The sequence below is a fragment of the Ursus arctos genome, chromosome X, assembly GCF_023065955.2.
Source record: "Ursus arctos isolate Adak ecotype North America chromosome X, UrsArc2.0, whole genome shotgun sequence".
In the NCBI taxonomy this organism is placed as follows: Eukaryota; Metazoa; Chordata; class Mammalia; order Carnivora; family Ursidae; genus Ursus; species Ursus arctos.
This window is the reverse complement of record NC_079873.1, coordinates 60,209,542-60,228,818: the sequence shown is the minus strand read 5'-3', so window position 1 is coordinate 60,228,818 and position 19,277 is coordinate 60,209,542. Positions and strand designations below refer to the sequence as shown.

General features: G+C 37.9%; 1 protein-coding gene across 3 annotated transcripts in view; it reads left to right on the top strand.

Moving 5' to 3' along the window:
• The window catches only part of ZDHHC15 (zinc finger DHHC-type palmitoyltransferase 15), a 166,938-nt gene that overhangs the window by 68,849 nt on the left and 78,812 nt on the right, over nucleotides 1-19,277 (top strand). For all 3 annotated transcript variants that reach the window (XM_048213704.2, XM_044379806.3, XM_057312633.1), the window contains exon 3: nucleotides 5,003-5,097. In XM_048213704.2, the coding sequence (XP_048069661.1) occupies nucleotides 5,003-5,097 (95 nt within the window). The remainder of the gene's footprint in view (nucleotides 1-5,002; nucleotides 5,098-19,277) is intronic.

The following is a 19,277-nucleotide window of genomic DNA, read 5'->3' as shown; positions in this document are numbered from 1 at the left end:
GCTCAATCCCAGAACGCCGGGATCACACCCTGAGCCGAAGGCAGACGCTTAATGACTGCACCACCCAGGCACCCCTTTTTCCAATCTATTTTAAAGTCTGGTTTATTTGATATATCTATTACTACTCTAGCTTTCTTTTGACATCCATTTGCATGATAAATGTTTCTCTATCCCTCACTTTAAATCTGCAGGTGTCTTTAGGTCTACAATGAGTCTCTTGTAGACAACATATAGATGGGTCTTGTTTTTTCTTCTATTCTGACACCCTATGTCTTTTTATTCAGCATTTAGTCCATTTACAAGTAATTATTGGTAGATATGTATTTAGTGCCATTTTATTACCTGTTTTGTCATTGATTCTGGTGATTTCTCTGATCCTTTCTTGTCTTTGTCACTTTTGGTTTCTCCTTTGCCTTTAAAGAGTCCCTTTCAATATTTCTTTCAGGGCAGATTTAAGGTCACATTCCTTTAGGGTTTTTTTTTTTTTTTTGTGAAACTCTTTATCTCTCCTTCTATTCTGAATGATAGCCTTGCTGGATAGAGTATTCTTGGTTGCAGATTTTTCCCATTTGGTACTTTGAACATATCATGCCACTCCTTTTTGGCTTTCCAAGTTTCTGTTCAGAAGTCTCCAGCTAGGCTTATAGGTCTTCCCTTGTCAGTTAAGGGCTTCTTTTGTCTTGTTGCTTTTAAGATTTTTTCTTTATTGCTATATTTTGCAAATTTAATTACAATATGTCTTGATGTTGGCCTGCTTTTATTGATTTGATGGGAGTTCTTTGTGCCTCCTAAATCTGGATATCTGTTTCTTCTCCAGATTTGGGAAGTTTTCAGCTATTATTTCCTCAAATGAATTTTCTGCCCCCTTTTCTGTCTCTTCTTCTTCTGGGAGTCCTATAATATGAATGTTATTATGTTTGATGGAGTCACTGAATTCCCTAAGTCTATTCTCATGTTATACAAGTCTTCCTGTCTTGTGTTCAGCTTCATTATTTCCATTATATTGTTCTATGCTGCATCATTCCTCTACTTCTTCCATCCTACTGTTCATTGTATCAAGCCTGTTAACAATCTCATTTATTGTATGCTTCATCTTTGATTGATTCTTTTTTAACTCGTTGATCTCTGTGCTAAAGATCTCATGGATGTCTTCTATTCTTTTTTCAAGCCCAGTGAGCATCCTTATGATTGTTGCTTTAAATTCTCCATCAGGCATGTTACTTACATCTGTTTCACTTACATCTCTGGCCATGGCCTTATATTGTTCTTTCATTTAGGATACCTTCCTCTGTCTTGGCATTCTGTCTAAGTCTCTGCCTTCTTCTGTGTGTTAGAAAAGCCAGTTACGTCTCCTGCTCCTGAAAGTAATGGCCTTATGAAGAGGAGGTCATGTAATGCAAAGGGCCTGTAATGCATTCAGGGAGTGTCTCTAGTGTGTGCTGCTTGTACTCTGCTGTTGTGTTTTGTCTGCACTTCCTTCAAGCCGATCTGCCGATGCTCTCCTTGCCTGCTGTGGGCAGTGTTTGGTCCCTAGTCTGAATGTGGTGAGTTTTAACTAGATGTGCTGTGGTCTGCTTATGAAATGAAACCTGACACCCCTTCCACCAGAACTGAGGTTCTGCAGAACTCTCTGGTTGGGACAGGTGGTGTGGGCAGGAATTTGTTCTGGTCTTCTGGGAAGGGGCCCATTCTGCTAGGACTGAGGCAAGTGTGACTGAGAAAGGCAGTCCCATCAGAGTGCAAGGGTGAGGGACTTGGTGTAAGTATGTTAGGCAGCCAGTGTCAGTTCTGCACTGCTTCTGTACATGGCTTTGTGTTTATGCCGAGGAGAGAAGGAGGGAAATGCCACCACCCAGCTCCTTTGTTCCTGGGGAGAGGTCTTGCAAACACTTTCTCCCAGGGATGTGTTCCGAGTAGAGTAAATAATCTCCCCCTTGTGTGTCCCAGGTGTTCTTCAGATCACTGTTTCCATGCTGTCTACCCCCAGTTTGTGTGCCTACCTTCTCTCCAAGAGCAGCACTTGTCCTTCAGGCTTTATCCCAGTCAAGCCTGCTGACCTTTAAAGCTCTAGGCTGCCTCTCTCTCTCTCTCTCTTTGACAATATATATATTGAGAGCACAAGGAGGGAGAGCTTCAGGCAGAAGGAGAAGCAGACTCCCTGCTGAGCAAGGAGCCCGATGTGGAACTCGATCCCAGGACCCTGGGATCATGACCTGATGAAGGCAGACACTTAAATGACTGAGCCACCCAGGTGTCCCTAAGCCCTACTGGTTGCATGAACTCACGAAATTCAGCCCCTCTCATTTTCCAACTCAGTGGCTTTGGGGAAACCTCCTTTTGCATTCCCCTGTGTGCTTCTCTCTCTCCCTCTCTCCATCTCTCTCTCCCTTCTCCATGACCATATCTCCCTCCCCTCCACAGCACCTACAATCCTTTTTCCCCTAAACCACATCTCCACACTTACCACCTTCCTTGATGTGGCCTCTTCTCTCCCTATAGTTGTGTAGTTTGTTCTGTCAGTCTTCTGGTCTATTTCTGGGATATTTACGATGACTTGATAGTTACTTAGTTGTGTTCATGGGTTGAAATGAGCTTAGAGTCCTCCTACTCCACCACTGTCTTCCCTCTTCCCCACACCTAGGTACCTTAATTGAATCTGTGAAATGTGTGTTGAAGGTGATGTCCGAGGTCCCCTCCAACCAAAGTCTTGCTCACTGTACCACCCCAACACTGATCACAGGACTCAGGGTGCCACAACCCAGTGAGTGGCCACGTGGAACCTTCTGGTGTCCAGCCACAGAACAGGTGTGGGAGGGTGCATGGGTGGGGCAGCAGGAGGAAGGCATCAGTGGATAGGTGGGTGGGAGGTCGGTGGGTTCAGTGTGAGCAGGATCCCCATGCTCCCCTCATGTGAGTGATCCTCTTGTGGTTCTGCCCTGCAATGCCTGGGCATGCCTGTCCTGAATATCATCTGAGTGGCCCTGTGGAACATTATGGTTCCCCTACACCAGAAAAAAACATTTTTTTAATGGCAGTTTGACATTCTCTGCCAAAAGGCCTATGTTTGGGCCTAGCAATCCCACTTTAAGGAATTGACCCTATAGATTAAGTAAGTGTGCCAATGACATATATGCAAAGTTCTTTATTACAGCATTGTTTGTAGTAGCAAGAGAAGAGGAAAAAATAAATTTTCATCAGAAACACTTTGGTTAAATTATGGCACATTGATGCAATGAAAACCCATGCAACATTTTTAAAGAGAATGAGGGAGCTTACTCTTTGCAAGTTATATTAAATAGAATGATCTCCAAATTATAGAAAAATGAAAAAGAAATTGGGACAAAACTGTATATAGAATACTACTATTTGTGTGGAAAAAATGCAGTTTCAGTACTTTTATATGTATAAAATTTAAAAGGGTATAGAATGAAGTCATGAAACTAACTTTTGTTGCTTCCAGGAAGGAAACTTGGTGGCTGAGGAAAAGGGATGGAAGGGAAACTTTTCCCTGTGTACTATTTTATGCCTTCAAATTTTGAATGTTGTGAATGCATTACCTTTCAAAAGAAATATGATGAAAAAATTTTTAAATATTACAAAAATTCCATATTTATATTGTGTTCATATATTCATAGAAACACATAAAAATCAGAAGATCTGTAATGATACACACCAAACAGCAAACAGGTATTAATACCCTAGGAGGGGGAGGTGGGAGCCTAGATAAATGTGTGTGGTAGATTTTACTTTTTAATTTAAATTGCTTGAATTTGAAAATGAGATTTCATAATTACACAAATGAAGCACATAGAAAAGGACTTGCACCATAAGACTAGGAGCACTGGGCCAAGAGAGTAGAGCTTTTTCAATTCGGCCATATATGTATAAGGCACTCAGCCCTATTGATGTGGTCTTGAGTCATTCCCTTGAGTCTTTCTGATGAATTGAGGTAATAACACCTTGCCACACAAGAACTCACAGTGAAACAGTAACATGACCATCAGTCTTATAATGGCCTCTGTGGAGAATAGTGAAATTTCTGATATCGGAAGAGCTATCCAAGAGGCAAAGAGTATAAAAAGATAAGCAGTGGAAGCAACTTTTACAACTATCGCAGATACAACTCACATTTCAAAAGTATATAATGTGAAGACGTCGTCATGTTTTATTAGTTTAACAAAGTTGAAAGTGACTGCTCTGTACATAATGACCTTAACAATGTTGATGCTCTAAGTGAAAGTTCAGTCATCTTTATACTAAGTTTTTAATGTAAAATTAGGACTGCAGATTTTTCCCCTACCAGCCTTCGTCCCGGGATGTGACTCTAACCAGATGCAGTTATGCAGTCATGTGGAACCTTGCTTTCTAGTGCTGGAAAAGATGTCTCTAATTACTGGCTTCAATAAATATGAATTCAGATTGCTTGCAAAAAAATGAATATGTAGTCTTTGAGGCTACTGAAAAGAACTTGTGATTTATAGTCAGTAATCCTGTGTTTAAGACCTGGATACATTATATGGTAACTGTATCACTTTGGATAATCAGCTATTCCCAATAGCTGATCAACTGTTATTATTGATCTCACAAAGTTATTGAAACAATAAAATGAGATAATATTATGAAATCATGTTATAAACTCGATAGTGTTGTGCAAATACTATCATTATCATCTTTTTGTACCTACAATGGCAGAGATAATGATAAGTGGCTATGGTAGCTTCCCTCACATTGTCATTAAGAACATTTCCCCTTTAGTTTTAGAATCACATGGTAGCTCTTAAAACATACAACTTCCAGAAGGTCTCACTGAAAATTTGGCACTGTAACATTTCTGTCACTTCATGGGGAAAAGGTAAGAATTAACATTTTATAATAATACTAGAAAATACTTGGTAATAAGAAAACAAAACAGAAACTTGTTGTTTAGTTTATATCTTTCTCAACTTCTAGAAATGGACAAAAAAGATAGTATAAACACTGATTTTTTTCTCTTAAATTTCAGTTATCTACCTCATATTCTACCATACCATCTTTGTGTTCTTTACCTGGACCTACTGGAAGTCTATATTTACACTCCCACAACAGCCAAATCAGAAGGTAAGAATACTGGTAAGAATCCTAGGAAGTAAGAATACTTCCTAAAGGTTAAAGAGACAGGAAAGCAAAAATGCAAAAGAAGAAGAAGAAGAAGAAGAAGAAGAAGAGGAGGAGGAGGAGAAAGAGAAAAGAAGCAAATAACCTTCATTTACAGAGGAGAGATTCAGGGTAATCTTTAAAAAGGCCTCTTAGTGATAAAGATAAATTAAGGGTAGGATAGTCTATAGAAGGATAGTCTATTGCAAAATTACTGGCCATAGATACTTTGAAGACTAAGAAACCACTGTTTGAATTAGTGATATAATTATTTTTTAAATGTTTATTTCAATTCTATTTAGTTAAAATATATTGTTAGCTTCAGGAGTAAAATTTAGTGATTCAGCAATAGCATATATCACCCAGTGCTCATTATATCAAGTGCCCTCCTTAAGGCCCATCACCCAATTACCCCATCCCCCACCAACCTCCCCTCCAGCAACCCTCAGTTTGTTTCCCATAGTTAAGAGTCTCTTATGGTTTGTCTTCTCTCTATTTTTATTTTCCCTTCCCTTACCCTATTTTCATCAGTTTTGTTTCTTAAATTCCACATATGAGTGAAATCATATGGTATTTATCCTACACTGACTGACTTATTTTCCTTAGCATAATACCCTCTGGCTCCATCCACATCATTGCAAATGGTAAGATTTCATTCTTTACGATGGCTGATGGCTGAGTAATATTCATATATATATATATATATATATATACACACACACACACACACACACACACCACATCTTCTTTATCCATTCATCTATCAATGGACATCTGGGTTCTTTCCATATTTTGGCTATTGGGGGCACTACTGCTATAAACATTGGGGTATACATGCCCCTTCGAATCAATATTTTTGTATCCTTTCGATAAATACCTAGTAGTACAATTGCTGGGTAGCAGGGTAGTTCTATTTTTAACTTTTTGAGGGCCCTCCATACTGTTTTCCAGAGTAGCTGCACCAGTGTGCATTCCTCCAACAGTGTAAGAAATTTCCCCTTTCTCCGCATCTTCACCAGCATCTGTTGTTTCTTGTGTTGTTGATTTTAGCCATTCTAAGGTGATATCTCATTGTGGTTTTGATTTGTATTTCCCTGATGCTGAGTGATGTTCAGAATTTTTTCATGATAGTCATTTGTATGTCTTCTTTGGAGAAATATCTGTTCATGTCTTCTGCTCATTTTTCTTGACTGGACTATTTGTTTTTTGGGTGTCGAGTTTGATAATTTCTTTATAGATTTTGGATACTAACCCTTTATCTGAGATTTCATTTGTGAAAGTCTTCTCCCATTCTGTCTGTTGTCTTTAGTTTTATTGATTGTTTCCTTTGCTGTACAAAAGCTTTTTATCTTTATGAAATCCCAATAGTTTAGTTTTGCTTTTGTTTCCTTTGTCTTTGGAGACCTGTCTAATAAGAATTTGCTGCGGCCAAGGTCAAAAAAGTTGCTGCCTGTGTTCCCTAGAATTTTGATGGATTCCTGTCTCACATTTAGGTCTTTCATCCATTTTGAGTCTATTTTTGTGTAATGCCGACATTGGTAAGACAGCGGTACAGTCTCATTCTTCTTGGCTAGCCAATTTTCCTTACAGCATTTGTTGAAGACACTCTATTTTCCATTGGATGTTCTTTCCTGCTTTGTCAAAGATTAGTTGGCCATACAGTTGAGTGTCCATTTCTGGGTTCTCTATTCTGTTCCATTGATCTATGTGTCTGTTTTGTTCTAGTACCATACTGTCTTGATGATGACAGCTTTGTAATACAACCTGAAGTCTGGAATTGTGATGCTTCCAGCTTTGGTTTTCTTTTTCAACATTCCTTTGGTTATTTGCAGTCTTCTCTGGTTCCATACAAATCTTAAGATTCTTTGTTCTAGCTGTGTGAGAAATGCTGGCAGTATTTTGGTAGGTATTACACTGGATGTGCATATTGCTTTGCGTAACATACACATTTTAACAATATTTATTCTTCCAACCCATGAGCATGGAATGTTTTTCCATTTTTTTGTGTGTGTGTCTTCCTCAATTTCTTTCTTAACTGTTCTGTAGTTTTCAGAGTACAGATCTTTTATCTCTTTGGTTAGGTTAATTCCTAGGTATGTAATGGGTTTGGTGCAATTGTAAATGGGATCGATTCCTTGATTTTTCTGTCTGCTGTCTCATTGTTAGTGTATAGAAATGCAACAGACTTCTGTGGGTTGATTTTATGTCTTGCAACATTGCTGAATCCCTGTATCAGTTTTAGCAATTTTTGGGTAGAGTCTTTAGGATTCTTTAGATAGGCTATCATGTCATCTGTGAAGAGTGAAAGTTTGACTTCTTTGCAGATTTGGATGCCTTCTATTTCTTTTTGTTGTCTGATTGCTGAGGCTAGGACTTCCAGTATTATGTTGAACAAGAGTGGTCGGAGTGGACATCCCTGTCAGGATGTGAAGCTCTCTGTTTTTCCCCATTGAGGATGATATTTGCTGTGGGTCTTTTATATATGCCTTTATGATGTTGAGGTATGTTCCCTCTATCCCTACATTTTGGAGGGTTTTAATCAAGAGAGGATGCTGTATTTTGTCAAATGGTTTTTCTGCATCTATTGAGAGGATCATATGGGGTTCTTGTCCTTTCTTTTATTAATATGTTGTATTACAAATGATTGATTTGCGGATGTTGAACCACCCCTGCAGCCCAAGAATGAATTCCACTGGGTCATGGTGAATTATCCTTTTAATGTATTGTTGGATCCTGTTAGCTAGTACCTTGGTGAGAATTTTTGCATCCATGTTCATCAGGGATATTGGTCTGTAATTCTTTTTGTTGGGGTCTTTGTCTGGTTTTTCCAATCAAGGTAATGCTGGCCTCATAGTTTGGAATTTTTATTTCATTACTATTTTTTGAAAAATTTCAGATGAATAGGTATTAATTCTTCTTTAAATGTTTGGTAGAATTCTCCTGGGAGGCCATCCAATCCTGGACTCTTCTTTGTTGGGAAATTTTTGATGACTGATATAACTTCTTCCCTGGTTATGAGTCTGTTCAGGTTTTCTATTTCTTCCTGTTTCAGTTTTGGTAGTTTGTATGTGTCTAGGAATGCATCCATATTTTCCAGATTGCCTAATTCATTGGCATATAATTGCTCATAATATTCTCTTATAATTGTTTCAATTTCTTATAATATTCTCTTATATTTGTTTGTATTTCTTCAGTGTTGGTTGTGATCTCTCCTCTTTCATTCGTGATTTCATTTATCTGGGTCCTTTCTCTTTTCTTTTTGATAAGTCTATCTAAGGGTTTATCAATGTTATTAATTCTTTCAAAGAACCAGCTCCTGGTTTCATTGATCTGTTCTCCTTTTTTTTTTATTTCTACATCTTTGATTTCTGCTCTAATCTTTAGTATTTTTCTTCTCCTGCTGGATCTAGCTTTATTTGCTGTTCTTTTTCCAGCTCCTTTAAGTGTAAGCTTAGGTTGTATATGTGAGACTTTTCTTGAGAAAGGCCTGTATTGCTATATACTTCCCTATTAAGACCACCATTACTGCATCCCAAATGTTCTGAACTGTCACATTTTCATTTTCATTTGCTTCCATTTAATTATTTAATTGTTCTTTAATTTCCTGGTTGACCCATTCATTCCTTAGTAGGATGTTCCTTAACATCCATGTATTTGTGGTCCTTTGAAATTTCTTCTTGGGATTAACTTCAAGTTTCATAGCATTGTGGTCTGAAAATATGCGGGGTATGATCTCAATTTTTGTACCAGTTGAGACTTGATTTGTGACCCAGTATGTCATCTGTTCTGGAGAATGTTTCATGTGCACTCAAGAAAAATTTGTGTTCTGCTGCTTTAGGATGAAATGCTCTGAATATATGTGTGAAGTCTATCTGGATCAGTGTGTCATTCAAAGCCCTTGTTTCCTTGTAGATATGCTGCTTAAATGATCTGTCCATTGCTGTGAGTGGGGTGTTAATGTCCCCTACTATTATTATATTATTATAAATGTGTTTCTTTAATTTTGGTATTAATTGGCTTATATACCTGTCTGTTCCCAAGTTGGGGGCATAAATATTTGCAACTGTTAGATCTTTTTGTTGGATAGACCCTTTATTATGATATAGTGCCCTTCTTAATCTCTTACTACAGTCTTTGGTTAAAATCTAATTTGTCCGATATAAGGATGGCTACTCCAACTTTCTTTTGATGTTCATTAGCATGATAAATGGTTCTCCACACCCTCACTTTCAATCTGGAAGTGTCTTTGGGTCTAAAATAAGTCACTTGTAAGCAGCATATCGATGGGTCTTCTTTATTTTATGCATTCTGATACCTTATTTCTTTTGATTGGAGCATTGGGGCCATTTGCATTCAGAGTAATTATTGAAAGTATGAATTTAGTGTCATCGTATTTCCTGTAAAGTCACTGTTCCTGTAGATTGTCTCTGTTCCTTTCTGATCTCTGTTGCTTCTGGGCTCTCTCTGCTCAAAGGATCCCCTTTAATATTTCTTGAAGCACTGATTTGGTGTTCACAAATTCCTTTAGTTTTGGGGGTGCCTGGGTGGCTCAGTTGGTTAAGTGTCTACCTTCAGGTCTGGTCATGGTCCCATGTTCCTGCTATCAAGCCCTGCATCAGGCTACCTGATCAGCAGAGAGTCTGCTTCTTCCTCTCCCTCTGCCTCTCCCCCCCCCACTCATGCACGCTCTCTCTCTCTCTCTAGTAAATAAATAAAATCTTTAAAAAATATATAAATTCCTTTAGTTTTTGTTTTTCCTGCAAAGTCTTTATCTCCCCTTCTATTCTGAATGACATTCTTGATGGATAAAGTATTTTTGGTTGCATATTTTTCCCATTTAGTACAATTGAATATGTCATGCCTGTCCTTTCTGGCCTGCCAAGTCTCTGTGGACAGTCTGCTGCCAGCCTTATGTGTCTACCCTTGTATGTTAACCACCACTTTTCCCAAGCCTCTTTCATGATTTTCTCTTTATCTTTGTAGTTTGTAAGCTTCACTATAATATGTTGAGGTGTTGACCTATTTTTATAGATTTTGAGGGGGGTTCTCTGTGCCTGGACTTGAACGCCTGTTTCCTTCTGCAGTTTAGGGAAGTTCTCAGCTATAATTTGTTCCAATAAACCTTCTGCCCCTTTCTCCCATTCCTCATCTTCTAGCACTCTTATAATATGGATATTATTTCACTTTGTTGATTCACTGAGTTCCCTTAGTCTACCTTTATGATCTAATAAGTTTCTTTCCCTCTTCTTTGCAACTTCCTTATTTTCCATTATTTTATCTTCTATATAACTGATTACCTCTTCTGCTTTGTTCATTCTTGTTTTTATGGCCTCCACTTTGGACTGTATCTCGGTAATAGCATTTTTAATTTCAGCCTGACTAGATTTTAGTTCTTTTATCTCTATAGTAAGGGATTCTCTAGTATCTTCTATGCTTTTTTCAAGCCCAGCTAGTATCTTTATAATCGTTGTTTTTAATTCTAGTCAGACATCTTGCTTACATTGGTATTGATCCCTGGCAGTGAGTACCACCTCCTGTTCTTTCTTATGGTGTAAATTTCTCCATCTTGTCATTTTTTCCAGGAACGAAAAGAAGAAAGAAAGAGAAAACAAAACAAAAAAAAAACTTAGATAAGATCCTGGATGTGTTTTGGTCCACTTTTTGAAAGAAACTAGATCCTAAAGTCAGAAAGAAAGAAAAACATTTATATATATATATATATATATATATATATATATAATGAAAGGAAACCAAAAATTATATATATCAGCTAGATTAAAAAAGAATTGAAAAAATTAAGAAAATAACTGAAAAAATAATACTTAAAGATTAAAAAATGAAAAAACAGTGAATGCTGTATACTGTTTTCCCTAAGAGCTGAAGCTTTCCAGCCCTCTATAAACAATAATTTTGGTGAGAGTGAGTTGTTTGTGCTGGTCTTCTGGGGGAGGGGCCTGTTGCACTGATTCTTAGGTGGACTTACCCTAGTAGAAAAGCACCTCCCTCGCGCAGAGAAGCAGGGTTTGGTGTAAGCAGCTCCAGATTCCACTAGGTGGCACTGTTTTGCTCCCTGAACGCTTCCAGGGCTCCTGGGTGGATTGACTATGGCTGTGCCCTGACTCCTACCCCAAAGCTGAAAATTCTTGCCCTCCACTCTTCAGTGAGCCCTCACAGAATAGCAATCAGTCATTCTTGTCTTCCGTTTTCCATCAGAACTGCGTTCACCTGGACTGTGAACAAGGGTTTTTATCTCAGTCACGCGACTGAGTTTCAAAACTCCAAATTTATGGCCTCCTGCAGCTCGGACCATTGCTATTCCTCCTGGGGGAGGGGGTGTCTCACCACGCTTCTGCCTTTTGCTGGATCCTTACCGGGAAAGGGGTTGAATGACTGTCCAGCGGTTTGCAGTTTATGGCAACACAGAGCACAAAGCTGGCACCTGCACTCCCTGTTCACAAACAGCTTTCCCATGCCTGGGAACTATGCCACAGTCAGGCATCACCCATTCTTCTTGTGACCCCAGAGATCCTCCGAACATGCTGTCACACCTAGGATTCTGCCTCACTTCACCACCTGAGCAACTTTAAGCCAGTCACATCCCCCTCTGTAGCAGACTTCTAAAAGTTATGATTTTGCACTCCACTGCTTTTTTTATTATGTTCAGTTAGCCAACATATAATACTTCATTAGTTTTTTGATGTAGTGTTCAACAATTCATTAGTTGCATATAACATCCAGTGTTTATCACCACACGAGCCCTCCTTAATACCCATCACCCGGTTATCCCATCACCCCACCCACCTCCCTTCTGTAACCCTCAGTTTGGTTCCTGGAGTCCAGAATCTCTCATGGTTTGTCTCCCTCTCTCATTTCTTCTCATTCAGTTTTCTCTCCCTTCCCCTGTGGTCCTCCACAATATTCCTTATGTTCCACATATGAGTGAAACCGTACGATAATTATCTTTGTCTTTCTCTGCTTGACTTATTTGACTTAGCATAATCCCTTCCAGTTCCATCCATGTCAGTGCAAATGGGGTGGATATTCATCCTTTCTGATGGCTGAGTAATATCCCATTTTATATATGGACCACATATTCTTTCTCCATTCATCTGTTGAAGGACATCTCGGCTCCTTCCACAGTTTGGCTATTGTGGACATTGCTGCTGTGAACATTGGGGTGCATGTGCCCCTTTATTTCACTATGTCTGTATCTTTGGGTTAAATACCTAATAGTGCAATGGCTGCATCATAGGGCAGCTCTATTTTTAACTTTTTGAGGAACCTCCATACTGTTTTCCAGAGTGGCTGTACTAAGCTTGCATGCCCACCAACAGTGAAAGACGGTTCCCCTTTCTCCACATCCTTACCAATACTTGTTGTTTCCTGTCTTGTTAATTTTTGCCATTCTAACAGGTGTAAAGTGGTATCTCATTGTGGTTTTGATTTGTATTTCCATGGTGGCTAGTGACATTGAACATTTTTTCATGTGTCTGTTAACCATTTATATGTCTTCTTTGGGATAGTGTCTGTTCATGTCTTCTGCCCATTTATTGACTGGGTTATTTGGTTTTGGGGGCTTGAGTTTGATAAGTTCTTTATAGATCTTGGATACCAGCCCTTTATCTGTAGTGGTCATTTGCAAATATTGTCTCCCATTCCCATGAGTTGCCTCTTAGTTTTGTTCACTGTTTCCTTTGCTTGCACTCCACCTTTTTTTTTTATTTATTTTTAATATTTTTTTATTATATTATGTTAGTCACCATACAGTACATCCCTGGTTTTTGATGTAAAGTTCGATGATTCACTAGTTGCGTATAACACCCAGTGCACCATGCAATACATGCCCTCTGTACTACCCATCACCAGCCTATCCCATTCCCCCACCCCCCTCCACTCTGAAGCCCTCAGTTTGTTTCTCAGAGTCCATAGTCTCTCATGCTTCATTCCCCCTTCTGATTACCCCCCTTTCTTTATCCCTTTCTTCCCCTACTGATTATCCTAGTTCTTATGTTCCATAGATGAGAGAAATCATATGATAATTGTCTTTCTCCGCTTGACTTATTTCACTTAGCATTATCTCCTCCAGTCCCGTCCATGTTGTAGCAAATGTTGAGAACTCGTTCTTTCTGATAGCTGAGTAATATTCCATTGTGTATATGGACCATAACTTCTTAATCCAGTTGTCTGTCGAAGGGAATCTCGGTTCCTTCCACGATTTAGCTATTGTGGACAGAGCTGCTATGAACATTGGGGTGCATATGGCCCTTCTCTTCACTACGTCTATATCTTTGGGGTAAATACCCGGTAGTGCAATGGCTGGATCATAGGGTAGCTCAATTTTTAACTTTTTAAGGGACCTCCACACTGTCTTCCAGAGTGGCTGTACCAACTTGCATTCCCACCAACAATGTAGGAGGGATCCCCTTTCTCCACATCCTCTCCAGCAATTGTTGTTTCTTGCCTTGTCAATTTTTGCCATTCTAACTGGTGTAAGGTGGTATCTCAGTGTGGTTTTGATTTGAATTTCCTTGATGGCTAATGATTTTGAACATTTTTTCATGTGTCTGTTAGCCATTTGTATGTCTTCATTGGAAAAGTGTCTGGTCGTATCTTCTGCCCATTTTATGATTTGTTTATTTGTTTCTCATGTATTGAGTTTGAGAAGTTCTTTGTAGATTTTGAATACCAGTCTTTTATCTGTAGTATCATTTGCAAATATCATCTCCCATTCTGTGGGCTGCCTCTTAGTTTTTTTGACTATTTCCCTGGCTGTGCGGAAGCCTTTTATCTTGATGAAGTCACACAAGTTCATTTTATCTTTTGTTTCTCTTGCCTTTGGAGATGTGTCATAAAAAAAGGTTGCTGTGGCTGATGTCATAGAGATTGCTGCCTATGTTCTCCTCTAGGATTTTGATGGATTCCTGTCTCACATTGAGGTCTTTCATCCATTTGGAGGTTATCTTTGTGTATGGTGTGAGAGGGTCGTCAAGTTTCATTCTTTTGAATGTAGCTGTCCATTTTCCCCAGCACCATTTATTGAAGAGACTGTCTTTTTTCCACCGGATGTTTTTTCCTGCTTTGTCAAAAATTAGTTGCCCAAAGAGCCGAGGGTCCATTTCTGGGTTCTCTATTCTGTTCCATTGGTCTATGTGTCTGTTTTTGTGCCAGTACCATGCTGTCTTTGTGATCACAGCTTTGTAGTACAGCTTGAAATCCGGCATTGTGATGCCCCCAGCTTTGTTTTTCCTTTTCAACAATTCCTTGGCAATTCGGGGCCTTTTCTGGTTCCATACAAATTTAAGGGCTATTCGTTCCAGTTCTTTGAAAAATGTCATTGGTATTTTGATTGGGATAGCATTGAAAGTGTAGATTGCTCTGAGTAGCATGGACATTTTAACTATGTTTGTTCTTCCGATCCATGAGCATGGAATATTTTTCTATCTTTTTGTGTCTTCTTCAATGTCTTTCAAGAGTGATTTGTAGTTTCTAGAATATAGATTCTTTACGTCTCTGGTTAAGTTAATTCCAAAATAACGTATGATTTTTGGTGCTATTGTAAATGGGGTGGATTCCCTAATTTCTCTTTCTTCAGTCTCATTATTCGTGTATAGAAATGCAACTGATTTCTGAGCGTTGATTTTGTATCCCGCCACATTACAGAATTGCTCTATACCTTCTAATAGTTTGGGAGTGGATTCTTTTGGGTTTTCCATATATAGTACTCCACCTTTTATAGTACTTTGAGGTAGTCCCCTAAGCAGGCTCCCTCCCCTCCGCCGTATCCTCAGCTATACCACATGGGATTCAAGTCTCCCCACCTACTCTACCTTCCAAAGAGTGGTTGCTTTTCTACTGGTAGACTTGCAGCATTTGTTTTCTCAGATCTCTGATTGATTTCTTAGGTGTTCAGAATGATTTGATCACTATCTAGTTGTTTTCCAGGGACCAGACAAACTTAGGGTCCCCATACTCCTCTGCCATCTTAACTCCTTCTCTCTCATTGTAGTTTTGATTTGCATTTCCCTGATAGTAAGTGATGATGAAAATCTTTTCATGTGTCTATTGGCCATCTGGATGTCTTCCTTGGAGACATATCTCTTTGTGCCTTCTGCCCATTTTTAATTGGATTATTTGTTTTTGGGGTGTTGAATTATAAAAGTTCCTTATCGATTTTGGATACAAGCCCTTTATCTGATAGGTCATTTGCAAATATCTTCTCCCATTCAGTAGGTTGTCTTTTATTTTTGTTGATTGTTTCCTTTGCTGTGCAGAAGCTTTTTATTTTTCTGTAGTCCCAATAGTTTATTTTTGCTTTTATTTCCCTTGGCTTAAGAGACTTATTGAGAAAAATGTTGCTACACTCAATGTCAGAGAAATTACTGCCTGTACTCTCCTGTAGGATTTTTATGGCTTCAGGTCTCATATTTAGGTCTTTATTCCATTTTGAATTTATTTTTGTGCATTGTGTAAGAAAGTGGTCCAGCTTCATTCTTTTGCATGTTGCTGCCCAGTTTTCTCAACACCATTTGTTGAGGAGACTGTCTTTTTCCCATTGCATATTTTTGCCTCTCTTCTCAAATCTTAATTGACCATACAATCATGTGTTTGTTTATGTTCATTGATCTTTGTATCTATTTTTGTCCTGTTTTGATTACTACAGCTTTGTAGGATAACTTGAAATCTGGAATTGTGATACCTCCAGATTTGTTTTCCTTTATCAAGGTTGCCTTGCGTATTCTGGGTCTTTTGTGGCTACACACAAATTTTAGGATTATTTATTGTAGGTCTGTGAAAAATGCTATTGGTATTTTGGTAGAGATTGCATTAAATCTCTAGATTGCTTTGGGTAATATAGACATTTTAACAATATTTGTTCTTCCAATCCATGAGCGTGGAATATCTCTCCATTTGTTTGTATCATCTGCAATTTCTTTCATCAATGTTTTATAGTTTTTAGAATGCAGGTCTTTCAACTCTTTCATTAAGTTTATTCCTAGGCATTTGATTGCTTTTGGTGCCATTTTGAATGGGATTGCATTCTTAATTTCTCTTTCTGCTGCTTCATTATTGGTGTATAGAAATGCAATAGATTTCTGCATATTGATTTTGTATCCGGTGACCTTACTGAATTCATTTATCAGTTCTAGTAGTTTTTTGGTAGTCTTTAGGGTATTCAATATAGAATATTATGCCATCTGCAAATACTCCCAAGTTCTACTTCATCCTTACCAGTGTGGATGTCTTTAAGTTTTTTTTGTCTGATTGCTATGGCTGGACTTCCAGTACTATGTTGAATACAAGTGGTGAGAGTGGACGTCTTTGCCTTTTCCTGGTCTTATGGGGAAAGCCTTCATTTTTTTTCTACTGTAATATTAACTGTGGATTTTTCATAGATGGCCTTTATTATGTTGCGGTATGTTCCCTGTAAACCTACTTTGTTGATAGTTTTAGTCATGAAGGGGTGTTATTCTCTATCAAATGCTTTTTCTGCATTGAAATGGTCATATGTTTCTTATCTTTTCTCATATTGATGTGATGTATCATATTTGCAAATATTGAACCACCTTTGTATTCTGGGAATAAATCCCACTTGATCATGGTGAGTGATTTTACTAAAATATTATTGTATTTGATTTTGTAAGATTTTGTTGAGAATTTTTGCATCTCTTTTCATCAGAGACAGTGGCCTGTTTTTCTTCTTTTTTGTAGTGTCTTTATCTGGTTTTGGTATCAGGGTAATGCAGGCCTCATAAAATGAATTTGCAAGTTTTCCTTCCTCTTCTTTTTTTGGAATAATTTGAGACGAATAGGTATTAACTCTTATTTAAATGTTTGGTAAAATTCACCTGTGAAGCCCTCTGGTCTTGGACTTTTATTTGTTGTGAGCTTTTTGATTACTTATTTAATTTCATTGCTGCTAAATGGTCTGTTCAAATTTGCTCTCTTCCTCATTCCATTTTTGGAGGTTTATATTTATAGAAATTTATCTATTTCTTCTACATTATCCAGTTTGATGGCACATTAATTTTCATGATATTATTTTATAATCCATTGTATTTCTTTGGTGTCATTTGTTCTTCTTTTTCATACATGATTTTGTTTTCTTGACTTCTCTCTCTCTTGATGAGGCTGCCTAAAGTTTTATCAATTTTGTGGATCTTTCCAAAGAACCAGCTCCTACTTTCATTGATATGTTCTATTTTTTTTTTAGTACCTACTTCATTTAATTTTCTAATCTTTATTATTTCCTTCCTTCTACTGGTTTGGGGTTTTGTTTGTTCCTCCTTTTCTAGTTCCTTTAGATGTAATGTTCAGTTTGAGATTTTTCTTGCTTCTTGAGGTAGGACTGTATTGCTATAAACATCCCTCTTTGAACTACTGTTCCTGTGTCCCAAAGGTTTTGGACCATTGTTTTCATTTTGATTTGTCTCCATGTATTTTTTTTTTAATTTTCTCTTTGATGTCTTGGTTGTCCCATCTATTGTTTAGTAGCATGTTATTTAACCTCCATGTATTTCTGGTCTTTCCAAATTTTTTTTTCTTGTCGTTGATTTTTAGGTTCACGGCATTTTGGTCAGAAAAGATGAGTGGTATTACTTTGACATTTTTGAATTTGTTGAGACTTGTTTTGTGGCCTAATATGTGATCTGTTCTGGAGAATGTTCCATGTGCATTTGAAAAGAATGTGTATTCTGCTGTTTTAGAATGGATTATTCTGAACATATCTGTTGAATCTATCTGGTCCACTGTGTCATTCAAAGCCACTGTTTCCTTGTTGATTTTCTGTTTGGATGATCTGTCCATCAATGTGAATGGGGTGTTAAAGTCCCCTACTATTACTATCTATTACTTCCTTTATGTTTGTTATTAGCTACTTTAAGTATTGAATGCTCCCATGTTAGGTGTATAAACAACAATTGTTATATCTTCTTGTTGGATTCTCCCCTTAATGATTAGTGTTCTTCTTTGTCTCTTATTACAGTCTTTAAAGTCTATTTTTTTCTGATATAAGTATTGCTATCCTGACTTTCTTTTAACATCCATTTGCATTTTAAATGCCTCTCCATCCCCTCAATTTCTATCTACATGTGTCTTTAGGTCTGAGATCAGTCTCTCGTAGATAGCCTATAGATGAGTCCTCTTTTTTAACCATTTTTCACCTATGTCTTTTGATTGGATCATTTATTTCACTTACATTCAAAGTAATTGTTGATAGGTATGTATTTATTGCCATTTTGTTACTTGTTTTATCATTGTTGTTGTGGTTTTTCTCCATTCGTTTCTTCCCTTGCTCTCTTCTCTCATAATTAGATGGCTTTCTTTAGTGATATACCTGGATTCCTTCTCTTTATTTTTTGCATATCTATTACTGGTTTTTGATTTTTGCTTACCATTTAGATTGTATATAAGATCTTCTGTATATGGCAGTCTATTCTAAGTTGATGGTTGATTAAATTTGAACCCATTCTTAACTTCTCCCCTCCTCGCTTTTTAAGTATATGGTATCATACTTTACATCCTTTTATTTTGTGAGTCCCTTTACTGATTTTTACACATATACTTACTTTTACTGCTTTTGTGTTTCCTACTTTCCTTACTCTTGCTTATGGTCTTTCCTTTCCACTCAAAGATTCACCTTTAACAATTCTTCCAGGGGCGCCTGGGTGGCGCAGTCATTAAACGTCTGCCTTCGACTCGGGGTGTGATCCCAGCATTCTGGGATCGAGCCCCACATCAGGCTTCTCTGCTAGGAGCCTGCTTCTTCCTCTCCCACTCCCCCTGCTTGTGTTCCCTCTCTCGCTGGCTCTCTCTCTCTGTCAAATAAATAAATAAAATCTTTAAAAAAAAAATTCTTCCACGGCTGGTTTAGTGTTCATGAACTCTTTGAACTTTTATTTGTCTGGGAAACTCTTTCACTCTTTCTATTCTGAATGATATCCTTACTAGATAGAGTATTCTTGGCTGAAATTTTTCCCACTCAGCACTTTGAAAATATCATGCTACTCCCATCTAGCTTCTAAGTTTCTGGTGAAAAATCAGTTGATTGCCTTATGGGGGTTTCCAAAACTGTCTTCTTTTCTCTTGCTGGTTTTAAAAATCTCTTTATCACTGCTTTTTGCCATCTTCATTACTGTGTGTCTTGG